The 22,522-nt window shown below is 43.2% G+C and overlaps 2 protein-coding genes across 2 annotated transcripts; one reads left to right on the forward strand and one right to left on the reverse strand.

Annotated features, from left to right (window-relative positions):
- The first annotated feature begins 108 nt into the window (after positions 1-108).
- Positions 109-15,623, forward strand: golim4a (golgi integral membrane protein 4a). Its single transcript, XM_084018718.1, has 16 exons — positions 109-740; positions 5,961-6,035; positions 6,440-6,489; positions 6,744-6,797; positions 6,906-7,056; positions 7,606-7,688; positions 7,894-7,977; positions 9,659-9,850; positions 9,954-10,232; positions 10,671-10,936; positions 11,649-11,725; positions 11,811-11,884; positions 12,299-12,514; positions 12,641-12,709; positions 12,882-12,971; positions 14,384-15,623. The coding sequence occupies exons 1-16, from the start codon at positions 554-556 to the stop codon at positions 14,537-14,539; spliced, it is 2,103 nt and encodes a 700-aa protein (XP_083874844.1). The 5' UTR covers positions 109-553; the 3' UTR covers positions 14,540-15,623.
- A 2,418-nt stretch (positions 15,624-18,041) lies between these two features.
- On the reverse strand, positions 18,042-22,426 carry LOC311019924 (uncharacterized protein). The gene is made up of 7 exons (XM_084019589.1): positions 22,240-22,426; positions 21,499-21,628; positions 19,870-19,963; positions 19,231-19,364; positions 18,725-18,867; positions 18,433-18,630; positions 18,042-18,325 (listed from the first exon to the last, which is right to left on the reverse strand). The coding sequence occupies exons 1-7, from the start codon at positions 22,248-22,250 to the stop codon at positions 18,208-18,210; spliced, it is 828 nt and encodes a 275-aa protein (XP_083875715.1). The 5' UTR covers positions 22,251-22,426; the 3' UTR covers positions 18,042-18,207.
- Between the last annotated feature and the right edge of the window lie 96 nt (positions 22,427-22,522).

A 22,522-nucleotide genomic window follows, 5' to 3' on the forward strand; every position in this document is an offset into this window, starting at 1 on the left:
GTCTTGTTTGAGCGAGTTCTCTGGCGACCAATTGATAAAATATCTGTCCCCGTGAGGGCGGGAATAGGGAAATTTATGATTTTCTCGGAGGAGGGACTTCCTTTAGAGTCGTACCAGGATGGCAGGCAGCTGCTGGGCTGACACGTAACTAAAGTTAAAGGTGCTATGGAGGCCTCGTCGGGGACTTGGAGGGTCTACTTTTCCCCGTAAGCGTCTTCGAACTGGGTCGGAAGTTTAACATCTGCGACGGGGAGACGAGGACGCGAGTGGGAGTTCGTCGGCCTCGGTTTGTCCTGCGTTTTCAGCGGAGCAGCGAAGTTTTGACGTGGACCGAAGCGAAAATCTGAGCGGCTACTTTGAAGTCACGGGGGGCTAAAATAATGCATGCACATATAAGTAATTAAGTCTTATTTTGTGGTTGGGGAGTGAGGAGGGAGGCTTCTTGAGACTTCTTCACCAGTAGGGCTAAAAACAAAAAGTTGAGACGGAAGTTTCCAGCAGCAGCGACGGGTTTTTTTTCCGCGCAGACAGCGGGGAGGGGTGCGCGTCCAACATGGGAAGCGGGGTGTGCTCCCGCAGGCAGCGGAGGATCTTCCAGTGTCTCCTGCTGCTCACCGTGGTGTGCGGGATGATGTACGGGGGGATGCTGTCGTACGAGTTGCACAATCAGCTCAAGAGGACCGAGGCGACGGCGCTGAAGTACCAGCAGCACCAGGAGTCCCTCTCGGCGCAGCTCCAAGGTAAACACCGTGACGGCGGTGTGATTGAAGGTTACCCAGGTGACCGAGCTGAGCGCGAGCGTGAGAATTCCAATCTTCAGGGCCGGCGAACGTCGCGCCGGACTCCGCCAACAAAACGCGGTGTTGTTGTTGTCGTGCTTGTTGTCAAACTATTTACACCTCTTAATGCGGACGTTAGGGTTTAACAGGATTCGTTACGAACCGCCCTTCAGTTCGGCATCAGTTTTGCACCTCGAAATATCGGCGTTTAGTCGGAGTTTACCAAAATACACAGCTGGTGGGAGTAGCATGCAATGCCAGGCGCAGCTGAAAGTTTAAACTGTGTCGAAATAAGTGCTTTTTGTGTATGCTAGACATGACTCCACCTAAACTGGTAATCTTCCATCTGACCTAACACTGTAACCACACTGTCTTTTGACCTATATGACCTATAGGTAACCTAATCCTGTGGTAAGCCAGGAGCAGATCAGACTGTGAAGTTCAGCAGAGAGTTCATTTGGCAGGACAGGTCTGCTTTTTTTTTTTTGCACAGGCCTACTGTAAGACTGAAATTAGATGCCATGCAAACACCAGAAGTGAGGTTTAGTGCTGACCGGAGGCTATGACACGCATAAACACGCACCTGGTTGAAGTCGCTATGACCCCAGGCTCACCTCTGCAGCGTACATATTAGTATACCTCAAAGTCAGGAGGTCAGCCATGCACATCTGCCTCCGTCAGCCACAGCTGGAGGAAACGAGGGCACCGTCAACTTGGTTTCAAGCAAAGGTGCAACAGTGTTACACACAGTACTTCCTTGTTTCTGAGAATGCAGCCAGCAGTGTGCTGCACCGTCCATGATACGTAGCTTTTGCAACTTTGCACCTTTGACAACAATATGGCCATATTGTTGCCTTATACCACCAGCATGTTTCTATTAAAACCTAACTTTTTAGCTTCTTGAATGCTCCCACTCTACAAAAACGATTAAACAGGATGTGAGGTTTTTGTGACATGCGATTATTCCATGAGTTTAAAATGAGGGTTCAGCTGGGCGGAGGGCCTGCTCCTACACGGTTTCATGTGTTCACAACGAGGTTTGTGACCACATCAGGGAGTCAAATAGTGTGTCAGGGTTTAAGGCCAGACTGTGGAACTGTTAATTTAACGCAGCCAATGATCTGCCATCCTCCCACCCGTCGCCCATAGCTTGGTTCCAGCAGACCTACCATGACGTTACCCTTAAGCCGTTTGTTTTGTTTTCATGTGAATCACCCTGTGGAAAATTGCATTGGAACAGTAAATATGACTTCATAGCTTTTGGTGTAAAGTGTGTGCAGCCTTATATTATGAGAAATGTGTAATTTCCACCTCCCAATTGATTTTCATACTTTTTGTTTTGTGTCAATTTGTAAGACAAAGATAATTGGGTGGGGGCTGTCAGCTGGCCCACATCTAACAAGATAAAAGAACAGACCACCTTAAGTAAGGCATTGTTCTTCTCATCCCACCTCAATTGAATATCCGGTTTCCAGAATAAGATATACTATAATACGGCAGTATAATATGACACTTTTGAATGAAGTGGGGATTGCTTTAACTCCATTTGTTTGTCATCTTGTGCACCGCACCCTTACTTTTATTGTGAAGCGATTGATCATTCAGTCAATCGCAAGGCTCGGGCCACTTGATATCCGTGTCTGACTGTTGATTGCTGCCTTTTTGTGTCCTATATTTAGAGGTGGGACGTAGCTTGGGGGGGGCTGTGAGCCAGCTGTATTGATTTACTGTTGGCCACAGTTGTCCGTCATTTAAAAGGATCAACTGGCACTTTGTGGTTTTGCATGCACTCAGACAAATGTGTCCCTGTGATTTAACAACCATTCAGTCGGTCCCACCCACGCACAGACACATCATTGTTTCATCATCATTTGCAAAACATGAATCAAAGGGAATAATTGCGGTCGTCTCTGTTTGAGTGTTGTACTATTTTTTACATCACCATCTCTGTTGTCACCTCATGTTTAGTATAATGAACGCTCTTGTCTTAACAGTTTATTTTCGAGACAAAATTAAATAGTTAGAGATATATGTATTTGTCTATTTATTCTATATTTATAACAGTCCTGATTTTTTTTTTCCAGTATTATTGTTAAAACATTCAAAATACAAAAGATCCGCTTATAACATTAAAACTTAATTATTCCTTTAATTTTAGAATTTGTTTCTAGGATCTCAAATGTCAAAATATCTCTGCAACTCGAGTTGCAGAGATATTTTGACTGGGAGTTTTGAGATATTTTGCCTGGGAGTGCATTATTTGGTTGAACAGGAAGGGATTTTCTACTTTCTATTTTACTACCTGTCTGATCTGTGGAAAGACGCACCAGCCAGCCTGTGTTTTAATCACAAAGAAACAAACAATTTCTGTCTAGTTTTATGTAAGTGTGGTTTGTATCGACTGGTAGGAGATCAGAAAGCCACAGAAATTACCATGAGAAGAGGATGTTTGGAAGCCACAATATGCTTCTTTGACAGCTTTGCTACTTGTTTTTAAATTAGAATATCTTACTAGGCAAAAAATCTGCAATGTCACTTCTGTGACTGGCTCACATTTTGTGGCCCAATGCCGGGCTTGACCTGGATGTAGAGAGGATCAACTACATTATTACACATCATTACAGTGTTTGGTGTCCTGTGAGATTTTTGATCACTCAGGCAAAAAAAAATAATAAAAATATTGTAATAAGTTAAGATCTGTTTTGAATCTCACTGTGAGTACTGCACAAGAGAGGGAAAAACCTCCTAAAACACAAAATCTTAGCATCCTTGTGTGATGCATGGTATTTCACACCAACTGGACCAAATCTAACCAATCCAGGTTTCTCCACATCTAACATCCGACCAATAGGCCAGTCAGGTCACCACCATAGAGAGCATCCTTGTTCCTGTGTGAATGTGTGTTTGGAAGCTCTAAGGAAAGTTGTTGCTTGTTTTAAAGAATGGAAGTCTGTACTTACACACATTACACATTTTAAATTCCTTAATGACTGGGTGGTGCAGATTCTTGCAGCTGAATAATTGTAGAAATAGTTGTATGATTGAATTACGCTGTGGTGAAGAGTTTGGGTTTTTTTCCAACAGGGTAATTCTTGAGGTCGTAGTTTGGGATATTTCTTTTGAATTGCAAATCGCAAATTTCACATCTGCTAGAGATTTTACGGGATTGGATTTAATGGGGAGATGCATCTCGGCGTCATCTACATAACGATCGAATGAAATACCATGTCATCAGATGATGTAACTCAAGGTAAGCATAAACAAGGAAATTAAGATTGGGCCTAAAATTGGACCCTGGGGCACTCCATATGTTGTCGGGCCTAAAGAGGAGACATTGTCACCAATTAAAAAAACCTACGATCTGACAAATGTGCAGAAAACCACTGCGGGGCTGAATTCAATATACCAATCTGCTGCTGAAATGTGTTTGTCAAGATGCCATGATCCGCTGTATCAAGTCTTTAGGCTGCACTTAAGTCCAGTATCGCCGTTTTTGTTTTTTTTTTGCAAAGAGGCCGGACACAGGCCATCATGAGGCATTCAGGGACACAGCTGGTAGAAGATGTTCTCTTTTTTCGGCAGATGGGCCAACCACTTACCAAACTTCTCATAAAAATTGTAATGGCATTACATCAGCTGGACTAAAGCAGAGTTTGAAATGAAGCACAGTGTCCAGAGGTGAAATGAATGAAAAACGATGGGATCAGGGAGGAAATGAGTGGGAATCTTGGACCTTTTTAATTCAGTCACTAGACGAGTTAAACCATGTAGATTATCAGTTTATTAGTTTGTGTCTCTTTCCCTTCAGTCTCTCCCGGTTCGTCTATTTGTCTCATCTGTGACAACATTCCTCTGTTTCACTCTAGTATTTGTTTGCTAATTTGCTGTGCCCACATTGGCTTCCCTGTTGCACTCTTTTTCTCCATTTCTTTTATCCACATGAAATTATTCCAACTAAATGGTGTATCTAAAATGTATCCAGGAATCTGTTGAGTTGGCACTCAGAAGGAAGAACAGCCACATCATCAGTTAGACCGCCCAGCCCCCCAACCCAAGGCTGGAGAGTCAGAGTGAACATGTAAGAAACTGGAGGAAGAGATTATTTTTTTAAATGGGTAGTCCCGAGGCTGGCCCGGGACCGAGACATGATGGGATTTATCCCAGAATAGATTGTTTTTAAATTGTGGATTTAGGGTTTGTACATGTTTCCATGTTGAAGTGGTGTGGTAATACATTTTTTGGAACAAATAGAAGGATGCATGACCAAATGTTGAATGTTGATTGGAGTTGCTTTTATTGTCACTTGGCACTTACCAAAGTTACATAATGCTGATCATAAAACAGTAAAATAAAAAAAAAAAGTTAAATTATAAGCCAGGTGACAATACAGTCGTATTCTGTGCCATTTATAAAGGCTAACAAAGCTCAAAGTTCAACTTACATAAAACTATATAATGTATAACTACTTTTTTACATGTGTGTTAATTGACATTCTCTTATCACCGGGAATCAATCCATAAAAAGAAAACATTTTGAATGAATATCAAAATTCAATAAACATATTTTAATAACATTTTGTATAAGCAGTACTTGTTCAGATGTTTACAGTTTAAATGCAATTTCATTTGAATAGTTTGAAACATTCATCTCCTATCTTTTTTTCCTCTCTTTTCTTTCTTTGTGGTTGTTACTTGCTCCAACCTCCCTACCTCCTTATACGCCCAAACCCTGTTGTATCAGCTTCAGACCTCCATCTTATCTCCGCCCTGTGGTCCACTGCTGCAATGAGCCCAGGGTGAGGATATAATCTTAAATCTGATGAAGGTGAAAAACAGAAGAAATTGTGTGAGAGGGTGTGGAGTTAGGAGGACAGCTGGAGAGATCTCAGTTCACAGAAGCAGCCCGAAACCAAACGAGTGGTATATCTATACGCCTTCTGACTGACAGCCTCGTGAGGAATACCACAGCTTTCTGCCGATAGAGCAGCGGGCATATACTGAGATCATTCAGCTCTCATATCAATCATACACGTCCTACTTCTGTCCACCTAAAAAAAATGGAAGGTTTAAATGTGTGCGAGTGCATGTGTCTTGTGTTTTGTTTCATTCACCAAACGCTAAACCTCTGTTTTCTCTCTCCATCTCCTCCCCTCTCTTTCACTCTGTTTTTTTACATGATCAGTGGTGTACGAGCATCGATCCAGGTTAGAGAAGTCTCTTCAGAAGGAGAGGTTGGAGCACAAAAAGGCCAAAGAAGGTGGGAAAAATCACAAATGTTAAACTACACTAAAGTCTACTATAATATTTACGATCTTTGATGACGTCATTGTTGTAAGTCACCTTTTGACCATGACATCTGCCAAATAAATGCAATGTGCAAATTAATTATATGTCAAAGTATTCAGTTTGTGAGATGTGAGATGGACGGCGAGTAATGCCCTGTGAATGTACTAAAGTATTTATGAAAATGTGGGTTTTGGGAATTTAAAAGCAGCAGAATGAAGATCATGCTTATGTAAGTCGGCATCAAAGTGTTGTACTTTTCCTCCATCAAAAACTAGTTATTTCTCAAGTTACATGTTTCCATCTGCTAGTTCAAATTAACTTCATCCTGTTTGACAAGATAAATGTGCCCTTGCTGTTTGTTTTCTTTTTTTCTAGATTATCTGGTTTATAAACTTGATGCACAACAGTCACTGAACAAGGAGAAGGTATGTTAATAACCACCCCAGATGTGACTAAATATCATCAAATATCTTTGAATTTACTTTTCTATAAGTGTTCCTTATCACCTGGCCTCTGCTGTTTTCTGTCTGTTTGCATTGCCTTGTTAAAATACTGCTGTATTGATATCTGTTGTGGCAGTATAAGTAAAGTAATTTGTTTCAATTTACTCAATAACCCAAAATAAGTCTGAAGTAAGTGTGTCTTATGTTTCTTAACATAAGTTTTTATGCTTACACAGCAAGATTCCGGCAGCAGATTCGGTTCTCTACAAGTGCAACATCAGATGCTAAAGGTAAAAATCATTATAATCTCCTCGTATTTAACCGTCTTTTTTCCTGTCGTCTTTCTGCTCTGATGAATATATGCGTTATGTATACTGTATTTATTGTCTCTCCCCCAGAACCAACATGAGGACCTGAAGAAGCAGTTTTATGATCTGCAGATGCAGCACCAAGTCCAGGGCGAGGACCACAACCGGCTGCTGGACGAACACAAAGACCATTACGAGAAACTGCAGCAAGTCAAAGACTTGGAAGTCTCCCACCTAAAAGGTACAGGTGTTCACACACACTACTCGGTTACACACAATACATGCAGTAGTACCGATGCAGCGTGTAGTTGTTTGTGGTGTCATTATTAAACATTTTTGATTTAGTGCACATCTGTAAGTGGTTTATGTGCAGACTTTTAGATCTAGACTAGAAAAGGATGTTTTATTATAGGTGGGAATCTACTATTGTTCTTCTGTTTTTTGTCTCTGTTACCTGATGCACACAGATGATATTTAGCTTGGAGCTACATCTGTGCTGCACATTATCCCTGCTGAATAAATACATTGGTTAATTGTGTATATAGTTAAAACCATCGTCAGCTTCGAGCTTTAATACTTAAAACTAAATTGCCATATGGCCATAAGATATTTCCTGTGTGGTCAGCGCATTGAACAAGTGGAACCATGATTGGTAACATGAGTCATAAGGATAAAAAAGAAACATGAACAAAACAGTGTTTCTAATTAATCTTGCCAATGTGTTGCAGTCGAATATTTTTTGTATGTTTCACGTGTTAACATGTCTTGCATTTGCTATTTGTGACGGCAGATAATGTATATAACCTAAGAGAGGAAAATAAACAGCTGAGGAAAGCCCATCACGACATACACACACAGCTACAGGACTCACAGGTGAGACTAAAACCTGCTTCGTTCAATTATCTGTCATATGTTTCTGTCACTTTACAAGTGTGCTATTTGCCTCTCTGAAATGGAAGAAAAAAAGTTGTCACTCACGGAAATGTGCTGGTGAAATTGTCTTATATTAAAATTGACTTCGGTTGGCAGTACATGGTTTGACAATGGTTCACTCATGCTTTTTGGTTTGTGTGTCCAGGTTCAGCATCAGGACCTGAAGAGATCCCACGACCAGCTCGCACTGACACTGGAAGACCACAAGAGTGCGCTGTCTGCAGCTCAGGTAGGACGGCAGCAACAGAGATGCATTGTTTACTCCAGTCACCGATTTCTACAGCTGATTAATGCGAAAATTGCTGCATCACGAGCATGTTGGTCACGTATTCTTCTCCCCATCAAGTGTTGCGGATGCTTTCGCCCGGAGTAATCAAAGCCTGTAGGGGAGATTTTGACATATAGAAAGGCCAGAGAATTGCATTTTAATTTGTCATGGGAATGGGTCTGTGTGTTGAGCGTTACCAGTGGAGCTACAGAGACGAGGGCGTTGTTAATGGAGTGAGACAGCCAGGTGATGGGCAGTCTCTGTTACTGCTGTACACATTTGTCAATGATGTGAATGAGCTGATGAAAGCCAAGGTCATACTTGAAAACCGAAGAGCATGTCCTGCTCTGTATTCCTCTCAGCCTTACTTTAACCTTTACTTTACCCTTCTCAATAAAGCCTTTAAAAGATGCAACGCAGCAAACTGTATAATATCTAGTAGAGAGAGAGGTTGCTGTTTTGGGTAATTAGATCAGATATTTGCTGGGGTTTTTTTTCCCTAAGACTGACCTTTGCGATGCCTGAAAGGTTTATTGAATATGCATCGCATTTGCTCATTGGCTTGAAATGCTTTCCTCCTCTCTGTCTGCACTAATAGATCCTCACTCACACTCGCTCCCTCTCTCTCTCTCTCTCTCGCTTTCTGTCTGTCTGCATTTGCTAATTTATTTTAAAGCCTGTCCTGCTTCCCATCAGCGCTTCTGGTTTGACGGGTGCACACACACACACACACACACACACACACACACACACACACACACACACACACACTCTCAACTTTTTGAGTTCACTCCAGGGGGTTTGGTTTAGTTCGGGCTGTCAGAGCAGGACATCTAAAGCACGTTCTAGCCAATCAGCCAGAAAGATATAATGGAGGGAGTGGAGCGAGATAAATGGTGAGGGGAGGAATTTAGCAAGAATTCTTTTTATTTAACCCTCTAGCTTGGTTAGAGGGTGTGTGTTTGTGTGTGTGTGTGTGTGTGTGTGTGTGTGTGTGTGTTTGTGTGTGTGTGTGAAGGATGGGGTCCTTTTAATGGTATGCAGGTCTAAACTGGATGCTAGATTTAAAAAGAAATGTGTGTTTCCACAGGAAATAGTTAAAATGTCTACATTTGTTTCTCCAGATGCAGATGAGTTAGGGGCTACATAATGTTAGTTTCTGAAAAATGGCTGCACACATAACCTGCTGGTGTGATAGATGTATATGCTTACCATACATTAGAGGACAGTTCACGTTTAATAGCATACAGTATGTTTATCTGTGTTTGGGGCTAGGTTTCCTACGTCAGTATAGCACTGACATGTAGAGCACCTACTGGAGAGGCTTTTGCATGCTTGTTTGCTTCTGGTTGTTATATTTAATTTAGGCTAATGCCTTGTATTAGCTTGTGTTAATATAGCACTGACCAATTCACAAATAGCCTTCTTTTCAAAATCAGAAATAAGGATTTTGAAGAAAAGCATATTTAGATGTTTCAACGTCAGGTACCATAACTGAAGTGTCAGCACCAGCGTCTGTAAGGAATTCAAACGATATCCAGCCTATTCGGTCGGTCCCAGTGGTTTACACATTTTAGGATTTTTTGAATCATGCAGCATCACTTGATACTCTTAGCCCACCTGTGTACGTTGTCCCCTTTAGGCGCAGGTGGATGAATACAAACAGCTGAGGGAGTCCCTGAACAGGGCGCCCAATCTGAGACAGCCTGAACAAAACCCTGCGGCTCAGCAGCCGCATGCAGCCGCTATCGCACCTGAGTCCCATACTCATGAAGGCCAACAGGACCAGCCACACAAACAGGATGTCCATGATGACGATCACCAGGACACCACGGTAATTTTGAATCCTTCGGGATCACTTTATTATCCGGATAAAAGCTATATTCTTCGTTTCAAAACACACCAATCTTATATTTCTGATGTTGCTTTGTCCTCAGTTGGACCACCAAGAGAAGGAGCTGCATGCCCCGTCCGAGATCAAGTCCCAGCCCACCGTGTCTCAGCACACTTTGTCAGACAAAGAGGAGGATGGAGAGGGAGAGGCTGAGAGGAGGAGGGAACTGGCGGAGGAGGAGATGGCTCAAGCAGGACAGCCTCAGAAGCTGGAGGAGGACCCAGACCAACCACCGGATATGCAGCAGGAGGAAGAGGAGGAGCCGGTACAGGAACAGCTGGACGAGAATGCCCTGGACCAACAGAGACGCCAGCCACAACCGGTGAGAACTGGTTTAGAACTACTCTGGTTACTGGTTTAGAAAGACTTGTATATATGGTGTCATCAAAACTCTTAACTGAGCAGCGTAACAATCCTTGTAATCATAAATGTGTCACACGTCTCCTTATCATATCGGGGGCACAGCTACTACTCAAATTGAAGTGCTAATCATTTATCTTAAATCTTAGAGGAACCAGAATAAATTACAACCTTTCCTCAGTGTTTGCTTCTTTGATTAATGACAGCCTGCTCGTTATGTGTTGTGTTCATTGTTTTATGCTGTCTTTTTCATCTATTAAGCTTTCCCAAAAGATGAATTATATCTTACCTCCAGGTTGATGTCTTAAATTAGCAGCAACTCCGTGTTTGAATTGCTAAAAAAAAAAAAAAAAAATTCCATGTCTACATGATGTTTTGCATCTATTCGTCTTCTCACAAGGTTGTCCATCCAGAGCAGCACGATGCAAAAGCCCAGGTGGAACGTGTGAAGTCGGCCTACGAGCAGCAGCAGGAGCAGCAGCGCCTGGAGGCTCGCAGGGCTGAGGAGCGCAGGCAGATCCGGATGCGACAGGAGGCCTTGCAAGTCCAGAGAGACAAGGTGCTGAAGGAGAGGGAGCTAAGGCTAAAGCAGGAGCAGGAGAGAGAGCAACAGCATCACAGGGAGGCAGACAGACGGGAGCAGCTGCTGAGAGACGAGCACCAAAGGTCAGATTTAAAATCAGAGCTGGAATCAAATCAAATCACAAAAAAACATGACATTTTCATAGCACTGCAGATGTGGCCAGTTTTTAGGATATCCACTAACAGATTTCTGTTGCCATGCCGATACAAAGGAGGTAAATAACTTTCAAGTGTTAACTTGAAAAAGAGGAGCCAAACCTGGCGTTTTATCTTCAGTCTTGTTTCCTGCTCAAAAGCAGCATGGAGATAGAGAATCAGGAGCTCAATCAACCATGGCTGTCGGCCATTTTCCTAATTATCTTTTTCTAAAGAAATGTGAAAAGAGGCGCTTAATTAGACTAACATTGGCTGGATTAACCTGAGCAATAATAATATCTCCTTCCTGCCAACGGGACGTGTTAATTCACTGTTTGCCACACGCAAAAACATGTGACTCTCTGATCCTGGCAGGAACAAACACATCCATAATCCAGGAGGAAACATTTGACGCTCTGGTTAAATTTGTGCGAGGGCGAAAGGGAAAACTCTGGCAATCTTACTCTGCAGATGTGACTATGTTAGTACAAACTGGAACCGTTTCTAATACACGATATACAGTATTTTATATAGCTGAATGTATATCAGTAGCTCAAAAAAGGGGATCCTTAACAAAAGACTGCTCTATCTATATAGCACCGATGTGACTTACAGTATCTGTGCTCTGCTGACTGCCCTGTATTTCCATTGCTGTCATTAGGAAGAGGACCGATTATGAGAATATAGACAATGATATTGTTCAAGGAGAAGATGACCGTCACACTGAAGATGAGCAAGGTGAGACAGGAAAATATCATATTAGCAATTCAGCATAAACTCTTTTCTGAATGAATGCTAGTCTGATTTCCGTGTGTGTTGACAGACGCTCACGAGTTACACGAGGAGGAGGAGGAGGAGAATCAAGAAGCGGATCACAGAGTGCCTCCACGTCAGCAGGTGACCATCTATCCATCCCCGCTCGCTGCCATTCCGTCCGTCCTTTCAGCTCAATCATTCACTTAACATTCACACCAGTGTATCATGTGTGATGTGTCCATTCGGTCATCTATCCACACATCGATTCTTTCACCCTCCCTGCTCACTGTCCTCCACCGGCCTGTTCATCTCCCCTCTATCTGTCTTCCACTTGTTAGTCAACCCAGTGATCTGTTAAAGCTTCTGAATACCAACAGGGCTATTAATACAACATTAGAGTTGATCTGTTTTATATGCCACACTTCTCCAGGTATAAATCCTCCACACTGCAGTTTCATTGCATACATTTTTATCCTAACTCCTGCACCTTATACAAAGATTAACCTACTATAACTGTTATTACAGCATCTCTCCCTTCTACTTAAATTCTTTTAGGGTGCTGGAGTTGGCGATGTGGACCCTGAAGACGACCCCAACAACCAGGGAGAGGACGAGTTTGAGGAGGCTGAGGACGAGCGGCCCCAGCACAGGGTCGCACAAGAGGAGGAGGAGGAGGAGCCGGCAGAGGAAGAAGAGGAGCCGGCAGCACCAGCCAAGCACAAAGACGCACACCCGGACCCCAAACAACCTGCCGTGGAGGAGGAACTGGTGGTGAGTAAAGACACCGGAGGAGAGGGGGGGTGTTTGGGAACTATATGGGGAAGGGAAGAAACCATAGGATCGAGGGAAAGATCTTAAAGTCGTGTTTTAACAAGAGTGGGATTTGTGTCCGTTCAGATGGCTGGAAACCCAGATCAACAGGAAGACACGCTGGATGACCAGTACCAGGAGGAAGTAGAGGACGAGGTGTGTTGCACTCAATGCTATACATACTTTATAAAATACAGCAATACAACAGATATGATGGTGCCAAAGGGTCGTGCAGGACCGGACTTGCCATAACCTAATGACACACTGACTTTAAAAATGATGATTGATTCCTTAAATATTCTTTCGTCTTGTTGTTGGTGTCCTGAAGGCTCCAGAGGACATAGCTGGTGGACAGAAGAGAGAGGACGAGGTGGAGGAGGAAGGAGAGGATCCATATAACGAGGAGAACATAGAACAGGTGGGTTATTCTGCTGTGAACAAGAGTCTGAGGATTTCTAGCTTTTCCTCAAGACTCCATGTTTTCTTCCCTTCAAAACTCAGCCGTGATGATTGCAATGGTCCAGACAGTGTTGCCAATTAGAATGAATACCCTCTTTTTTTTAATCCACTGGGTCTTTTAATCAGTTCCTGAGTAACAGTCGGAGCAGAAAAGACCTGTGGTATACTGTGAAATGTTTTGGTAGCATATCTGAAAGTAATATTTACACCAGTGGCCTTTTTAGCTGCGTTGGCTACACGAGGATGAAGATGTGTGTGCATGATAGTGTTTTGTCCCCGTAACTTGAACCGTGCCTGTGCGGTGTAGATCAGGTGTTGAGTCTATCGGGGAGTCGGGTCACCTGGTTTGTTTATTCAGTCGGTCCTCAGGGGAAAACCTTGAATGGAGAAACTCCCAGACATTTAATATAATAAGTGTGGGTGTGGGTGGGTAGGTAGATCCAACTTGATAGCATCTTGACTCCCTTCTCCATTCTGTATCTGACCTCTGACCTCCTCAGAGAGTGGCATTCATTTATTCACAATCGCTAGGTTTTTAAGCCAGGAACTCTGTCACGTCCTTAGTCTTCTCGCATCTCTAACTGACTTGTGTTTCATTCTCTGCCAGTCACCCAATAAGTGAGCGTGCTTATGTTTCTCTGTAATTTGAGCTCAGTAGAGCTTTCACTTCATTCAGCTTCATTCATGCACTGCTGCAGTCTAGCAAAGGTGTTTCTGTTGAACCATTGCACAAGAGTCTCTGCTTCCACTGATAGCAGTAGAAACGGATGTTTACAAGATTGTATATGATGGCTAGAGCCCGACCGATAAAGGATTTTGAAGGCCGATACCGATACAAATGTTTGTCGATTTAAAAATCCGATATTCCGATATATCGGCCGATATTTTTTTATTTTTTTTATTTCAGAAACGCATAACAAAACATTAACAGATTTCCCTAACATTAGTTATTTGTAGTTATTTATGAGTCTTCACAAAAATAATATGATAATGCAGTTTAAAAATAAACTTGTTTATTTTATCGTCACAATGGAACAGAGGAACATCAAAATATATTGAAGTTCTGATAAATAAAATGTATAAAAATACAAACTTAAGATATAAAACTTAAAGTCCTTTGAACAAAAACACAACAACCAAACACAAAGTTACCCATGTTAAAACTTGGTAAGCTTCATAAATATAACTTCGAACAAGACTGGAGACAAATTCTGTTAAGTTCTATGAGGGTGTTTCGTATTCATTTATCGGCCATTATAAATGCCGATACCGATAGTTTGGAAAATGCCTAATATCGGCCCGCCGATATATCGGTTGGGCTCTAATGACGGCCATTAAATAGTCTTGTTGTGTGCTTGTGATTCTCTCCAGGATGAAGTCAAAACCCAGGAGGGACCAAGACAGGAGGGGGGTCACAGAAAAGAGGCCAGAAATAACGAGGAGGAGAATTACGAAGAGGAGGAAGAGGAAGTAGAGGATGACACGGCTGGTCTAGACAAGGGAACCAATCGGAGGGCAGAGATGTGAGACAGACCCAGACTTTGACCAGTTGCAGTGCCTTTTCAGCTGCCCGTAGAGCCTATCAGGTCTTTCTTTCCATTGTTTCCCAAAGGAATAAAACCAGCCATCCGTTCAGAATTCCAATGAGAAAGAATTGGGATTGTATGCCTGGAAGATGGGATGCTATTCCAAACACTGTGTGATGGAACTGAGCAGCGTACACTCCCGCAATGGACAGAATCTGTTGGGCGAAAATGGGATGTATAATGTATATTTTTTATTTTTATTCAGTTGCTTTTCTGTCTGCCTGATCGCCTGCTTGGTTCTGTTTTTTTTTATAACAGCAGACAGGCAGAGAATGTATTTCTATCATGTTCTGTCTTTGAGTATGTGTAAAAACAACAAAAAAAAGATAAATTATGTTATTCTGATGTCTATGTTTTATGCAAACAGTTGTATAGTTTGTAGAGCTCAAATTTTAATCTTGCATTCCAATCGATCAAGTCATTTTCTGTTATTTATTGTTGGTTTTAATAACTCTGACAATCGTTTAAAAAGGAAAAAAAAGGTGCAACATTTCTTTTGTAGTTCTCCTGAGTGAGCTATTTTGTGTCATAATGGCTTTTATCAACTATTCCAAGTGGAACCAGAGCATTTCCACTGGGTATTTCTGCAAATGCCAGTAAAAAAAAAAGAGACATTTCTGGTGAAGCTGTTGAAAAGTGTCACATTGATCTGTGCCTTTCCATTCTTGGAACCCTCTTCTCGGTCCCGGTCATTTTACATTTGGAAAATCATTTCAATAGGACAGGAGAGATAAGAGTATGCCGGTCAGCGTCGAGCCTCTGGCTTCAGCACCGCCTTAAACGAAGGACTATTTCACGTCGACTGCTGGTGTGAATTAAATTCACGAACCTATTGCAATTTACTGCAAACATCTTTAGTCTGCTGTACAATGTATAGTAAAACACATGCTGACAATTTGTACATGTTCCCGCTAGTTATATTTGATACAAAAGAAAGTGGGATTTTGATTGTACTGAACTCTTGTTTTTCCACCTGAATGGTGTGTGTGTGGAATAAAGAGGTGAAATGATTGTCGCCCGATACACTTTAAAGTTGACAGTGATCCGTCTCCAGTGAGCTCGGGCCGGGGGGGGGGGAGCTCATAAGAAGGATGCTACAACAGCAAATGGTGGTGACTGAAATTCATTTAGTCTTCTTGTAAGTTCATGCAGCAAGTAGAGCATTCGCCAGAGTTCAGATAGGCGCTGTGGTCTATTTATACTTGTCCATGTTGCCTGTGGGGGAAAAAAAATACTTAAGGGAAAAAATAAAACTTGTCAGGCAGCGTGAGCAACACAATGTGACATTTTGCTGAAAGCACAGGGCTCAGAAAAACAGTAGAGGCAGGATGAGTAACGCAGTGTGTGAAAAATATATTTTTAGAGGGGTTATTGGGTGAATAACAGCGAGTTGAACCAATGGTTTTTTTTATATTTATTTTTGCCTTCATGCCATAAAACAATATTTATTGTTTGTAAATTAAGTTACAGTAACATTGTGTCATCCATTATAAAAGCAGACCTACAAGTTCCCCTCAAGATAAAGAAAATAGCTTTCTTTACTTCCTTAGCCTTTCGGAAATTTACTGCAGTCCAGGAAACTCTCGTTCCAGCTAAATGATTTGTGGGACGTGTTCTGAAATGTATGAAGCATAAGAAAAGTTACCACAGTAGTGACTTTTACCATCTCTGTATAAGAAAAATAACATCTGAATCTGAAAATGTATACATTAAAATGAAAGTATGTATTTATTCTAAGCCATATATATACATATTTATTCTAATATATATATATATATATACCCCTGTCTTTTCTTTTCCTCACCCTCTCTTTTTCTTCTTTTCCTCCCTGTCATCATCTCTGCTACTGTGAGGTTGTTGATCTCCCCAGAGCGACTGTGGGATGCTGGAGGAGTACGAGAGTAACAGGTGTCTCATTACTCTGCTAATAGCAGGCCATGAGGAGACGCACACACACACATTTTCACAGTGACGAGCAATGGCAGATAACTCCTCCACATTCCTCGCATTCCCGGGCCCCTCTCTCTCTCTCTCTCTCTGTCATCACTTCACGGGTGAATTACCAGGCATGAGTAATTGTTAACGTGCTGATGCCTACAGATGGAGTCTATCTTCGGGACTCGTGCCCACACGACTGCCACCGATTCTCTCAAAATCTGCCATTTAACACCATTTTTTTAAAAAAGCTGAAGCTCCGAGCTATGAATACATGTTATTTTTCCACCCACATTTCTTCTTTTTTTTTTGTCAAAATCAAGTCAAACCCTCTCTCCTGTTTTATTACCATACTGAGAGAGATCAGAGTGTCAAAACGGGCTGGAAAGATAATTGACGAAATGTCGAAACCATCATTTGAAGACCAGCTTCTGTTCTTTTTTTTCTTTCTTTTTTTTTACCCGGATCCCGCTCGCAGTACATAAAGACCCAGTGAGCTCATTATTCTGTCTCTGCAGCAGTAATGATCTCTCATTCATCAGCAGCAGACTAAGTTCTATCTCCATCTCCACACACACACACACACACACACACACACACACACAAACAACACGCAGTTGCACAAACAATCTTCCACACTTAAACGAATCCCAATGAGGCATGTAACTGGCAGTTTGTGCCCGGCTGTATGCTTGTTAGAGAGATATCAGCTGCTTAAATTGTGTTTCTCTGCATTACTGCGAGGGAAGAGAAAAGGCGAACGCCGCTTGCGTGCATGTGCACGGGTGCACGCTCGAGGGCACGTGGGGGTATCCATACTCGTGTTCTGGCATCAGATAACACAAAGTGTGTTTATGTCTCGGGAGCATGCTGGAAATGAAACCACTATTAAAGAATACACCGCTGCAATGTAAGAATAAAGAAACTCCAGCCGACGCAACAATGCTTTCTGGATCAGAGGGTTTTTCTTTTATCCAACACTCTTTATAGGAACAAGACTGCACACTTTCAGTGGGAATTAAGTCATGTCTATGTGAGTGCTCTGCAGGCTACCCTTTGTGTATATGTTTGTGTGTGTGTGTGTGACCTGCTGCATGATGCTCATGGGTCATTACCCAGTCAGTCAGAGGACACAAGAGGCCATTATCCCAGGAGGTCTGCACACTAAATGTTTGATAAGCCTTTAAAGCGGATGTCCTGATTCTCTTCTCAGATACTAGAGCCGCTGATTAAAAACAACTCTGGAAAACATCAAATAATTGACGTTTTAGTCGACTTTGCGTTACTTCTCGGCAAGACAAAAAGAGATCCTACGTATGCTCGGTGCAGAGCGTGAATGTGTCGGCTCAGCAGAGTCCTGAGAGATGTGGAGCTGGTGGAGATGAGTCACGTAGCGATCTGATTATCCATCAAAGCCAAAGTTCGTCACAACCACTGAATCTCCGTACTGCATCATAATCAGAACCGAACACAAATGGATACAAAAGGCAGCTGAAAGACTTCATGGTACATTCTATTTATTAGCAAATTGTGTGGATATACATACGGTACTGCATATAAAAAGCATTTCGCATGACCTCGGAGCACATTACCATAACATTTACAGCAATAAATAAACGTCTCTATGAAACCTTCAGGATTGGCAGAACTGACTCCATGCATCCAGGGAGAATGTCATAAGATGTTGCACATCACGGTGGTTTTTGGGAACTGTAGTCCGCTGGGCAGAGAGTCTTCTGGCAGCTTGGGGATTCCATCCAGGACCTCTAGCTTTGGCAAACAGAGGAAAACACTGCACAGAGACAGAAACAGAATGAAAAAAGACCACAGGAAAGGACAAGGACTTTTGACAACACTATTTCATCCCTTGTTCTGATGCTTTGCTTTTACACTCCTCACCGTGCACGGTAGTCCTGAGTGAAGGTCACTGGGTTGCGGGTCAGGTTGAGGGAGAGGAGTGGGCTGCTTCCCAGAGCTCCCAGTCCCCTCAAGGAGCCGATGGCGTTCTCAGACAGACAAAGATGCTCCACTGCTGGGAGCTTTGGCAGCCGACGCAGACACAGCAGGCGGTTACGCTGCAGGTTTAGCATTCTGCACCTGCACATAGGAAGCACAAAGAGGACTGATAAAGAAACAGCTGTACATAGTTCTACAGGTGAGGGTGGTGCAATATGGGTGGTGTGGTTCGTACCTTGGCAGACGTACAGAACTCAGGTTGGTGAGGGAGTTGTCAACCAGTTGCAGTTTCTCCACGCGGATCAAACGGCGTAGGATCCGCAGGAAATTCTCTTGCTGGAAGGGGTCGCCCAAGTCCTGATAGGACAGATTTAACTCCTGAGAAGAGACGGGTGGAAAAATCAGAATCATTCTCCCCGTCTTCATCGTGATGCAACAATGACTTTTATCCTACTCTGACTGTCTTTGTGGTTCAAGTTATTATAGCCTTCCTTTTTCTCTCATATTTTCTCGTTCACTTCCTCTCTCTCTCCCAGAGTATCTACTCTTCTCCTGTACTGTATATATTTAACACAACACACACAACACACACACACACACACACACACACACACACACACACACACACACACACACACACACACACACACACACACACACACACACACACACACACACACACACACACACACACACACACACACACACACACACACACACACACAATGCTTGCTGGCTTACCAGACAGTTTTCCCAATTCTCTTGCAGTCTATCCTCCCATCTTTGTCCTTCCTCCTCCTCTCTCCTCCTCCTCCTCCCTCTCACCAAGCAGAAGTCATCCCCCTCTCTTTGAAACAGCTCCTCTTCGGATGGCCCTTTCATGGTGACATAGTCAACAAAACAAAAATGTATGTAACAATGATTACACTATTCTCAAAGTGTATAAGTATATATATATATTTATCGGTTGGGGGTCTTTGTACTCTGTCCGCCTTCATCGACTAAATGAAATGAATAGAACATTTTGAGTGTTCAAATCATTTAAATTTGGGTAGAAGTTAATTTGGAAGTCCGCTTTAGTAATGCAGCTCACTAGAACGTAACACAAAATCCCACTTCCAATTAATGTTTTTTTACGCTCCCACAAAAACTATGAAGTGAAATTCCTAATGAAATACTCTCAAACAAAGAAGCCACACTGCAGCACGGCACGAGTTGTAAAACTGTAATCCCTTCTATTTTATCACAAGATATCTTATATCACGTTTCCCTTCCTTCTGTTTGGTATAATCCAAAGTTACTGCAGCACAAATAAAGACTTTTACTCTGCTGTGTATATTGTTAAAGGTCACGGTGGAGGTTTTTCTCAGGGATCCAGACCTTCTCTGACCCTGGGGCAGGTCAGCTGGTCGCCCGTGACATCACACTGCTCCAGCCGATGCCACGGCACGAACCGGAACCGACTTGATGGGAGCTGCCAGAAAAAGAAGCAGAGAGCAGGGTGAACGATGCGAACACTTACTGGGCCAGCCGGCGACAGCTTCTGTTGATCTAGAATGGGTTTTTTCCTCCTCGAGTAAATCCGTCCCCGGGTGAGACGTGTACACAGACGCCTTTGGACTATTCAGTATAAACGGAGTGACTGGGAGGACAGGACACACACTAGAGCGTAATCTACGACAGTTACCATTAGTCCAATACAAACTATGTATGTTCCCTCAGCAGTTAGTATGCAGCCAAAAATCAATGGGTCATTTTTAAGACCATAAAACCTAAAAAGAAAGAAGAAAAAAGGATGATATATATGTATTTTACTTGTCCAGTGTTTTTAGTTTCTATTTGTTTTTTTAGGACCCCCATCTCAAGGGGATTTATCCTCCAATAAAGAAATTTGAATAATCATTTTTAAGACTATTAACTAATACTGGTCATCGTGTTAACAAGGTGAACTCAAACCCGTTCCGACTGGCCAGAACCACTGTCATTGTGTCTTCCTCCTCCTTTCCCATCTAGATTTCATCCCTTATCTCTTTCACTCATATATCCATATTTTTTTGCCCATACAAATCTTTACCGCCAAATGCTGTTTTTCAGGTATCACACCACACTGTATGGTCACATCGCAGATCCACCTGTCGCTTTACACACTACTCAATAAGAAAGTATGATACTAATAGGTTTTTTTTATAATATTACTTATATAACATGCAAGTTTACTGCCTTTGTTACTCTAGTGGGACGCAGTACTGGACTGGACTCTTCTCCTGACATGACCTTTTCACCCCCATCACGCTCATCGTGTTCTCCCGTGCTTTGCGTGTGTAACGTTACACCTTCCTCTGTTACTCTAGACACAGGAATGACCGTGCTCCACCTGACCACACCGACTGGACGCTCACAATACCCCCGGGTCACCTGTTCACGCTTGAAAAATGAGATAAAATACTGTAAAGAAGTACAACTTACACCCGTTTACCATTTATGTAACACCTGATGACAAGCTGCACAGGCTTAGGTCTTAAACAGAAGCATCCATTGTGTACACGACACCTTGCACGAGTGCATCGACTGTTTTTTTTTCTACCACAGGTAAGGAACTCCCACGGAACATAGGGAGGATTAGGTAACAAGCCATTTCAAGAGGGTGACAAATCATTTTGCAAAGCAATCTAGGCGAGAGGCCAGTGGCCTGAGGGTGAAATGGCGAGAGCGGCGGCGAACAGGACTGAGAAATTAGGTTCAATTAGAGGAGGAGGGAGAAAGTGGAACGGCTGAAACGCAAGATGAAAGGACGGGGAGAAAAAGGTTGGAGGACACAGGAGAGGAGAGGCAACGCTGCAGCTGTGAGGGGAGGGGGGGGGGAGGAGCACAAAGACTTGAGGACAGCAGCAATAAACGATGACTGGCTTATTCTGTGTGTGTGTGTGAGTGAGAGAGAGAGAGAGAGTGTGTGTGTGTGTGTGTGTGTGTGTGTGTGTGTGTGTGTGTGTGTGTGTGTTTGCCACTCACAGGTGTAGATACAAGTCCAGAATCAGGACTGTGGTCCACAGGGAGAGGTGTCCGTGTAACCCCAAAGTCAGAGTACTGGGATGAGTGGGATTTGGGGAAACTGCCACTGAGAGTGTTCACACCTGAAGAACTGAGAGAGAGAGAGAGAGAGAGAGAGAGAGAGAGAGAGAGAGAGAGAGAGAGACGTGGGTCAGAAAAAGTAAAAAAAGAATATGGAGTCACCTGGGACATTAACACACCTTTTGGATGTAATGTAAGCCCTGGTGTGTGTGTGTGTGTGTGTGTGTGTGTGTGTGTGTGTGTGTGTGTGTGTGTGTGTGTGTGTGTGTGTGTGTGCTGAAACCCTGCCCACTGGCCGAGTGGTTAGAGTTACCATGAACTGGTGCCTGACAATGCATATTAGGACCCGTTGCCATGGCAGCTGCGGACACCTGTGCAGGTGCTATTATCTTATAATAGTCGCTGAATGCCGAGTGTGTGTGTGTGTGTGTGTGTGTGTGTGTGTGTGTGTGTGTGTGTGTGTGTGTGTGTGTGTGTGTGTGTAGGGGGGGGGGGGGGGACTGGTGGATTTACACCTTACACTAACGATAAGCCATGCTGCTATAATACATGACAACAGTTGAACAAATGCGCATGTCATTTAAAATAGCATGAGATGCTATGGCTAACGTGCTGAAGTAAAAGCGGCCTCTCTCGTCTCTTGAGGCGGATATAATGTAACACGTCAACATGGCTGCTCACCTTTCCGACATGTCCCAATCGTCTTGTGATAACTTCTCCTGGCCTTCTTTGACACGCCGTGAAGGGCTCGCCTGTTACCCATGGAGCCCGCTGGGTTCGTTAGGATCCACCGGGAGAAAGTCCACCGTCCTGTGTGCTCGGTCTCGGGGAGACTGACGCCGGTGTGGTGTGGGCCCGACGCCGCCGCCGCCGCTGGTAGCTGCAGGTGAAACACATACTGGTCGGTAAGCTGCCGGTCGCATGGCAACGGACCGGTGTGGTGCATCACAGACGAGAAGAGCTG

This window comes from Eutrigla gurnardus (genome assembly GCF_963514095.1).
Source record: "Eutrigla gurnardus genome assembly, chromosome: 10".
NCBI classification, from domain to species: domain Eukaryota; kingdom Metazoa; phylum Chordata; class Actinopteri; order Perciformes; family Triglidae; genus Eutrigla; species Eutrigla gurnardus.

What these genes read in the sequence shown, in the direction of transcription:
- LOC311019924 (XM_084019589.1), bottom strand. An exon ending in CTGGACTTGTATCTACACCT is followed by an intron (nt 19,964 to 21,498) that starts GTGAGTGGCAAA and finishes TTTTTCTGGCAG; the next exon opens with CTCCCATCAAGTCGGTTCCG. An exon ending in ACTCAGGACTACCGTGCACG is followed by an intron (nt 18,326 to 18,432) that starts GTGAGGAGTGTA and finishes GTCTCTGTGCAG; the next exon opens with TGTTTTCCTCTGTTTGCCAA.
- golim4a (XM_084018718.1), top strand. Translation starts at nt 554, where the DNA reads ATGGGAAGCGGGGTGTGCTCCCGCAGGCAGCGGAGGATCTTCCAGTGT. An exon ending in CCTCTCGGCGCAGCTCCAAG is followed by an intron (nt 741 to 5,960) that starts GTAAACACCGTG and finishes TTACATGATCAG; the next exon opens with TGGTGTACGAGCATCGATCC. An exon ending in TGCAACATCAGATGCTAAAG is followed by an intron (nt 6,798 to 6,905) that starts GTAAAAATCATT and finishes TCTCTCCCCCAG; the next exon opens with AACCAACATGAGGACCTGAA.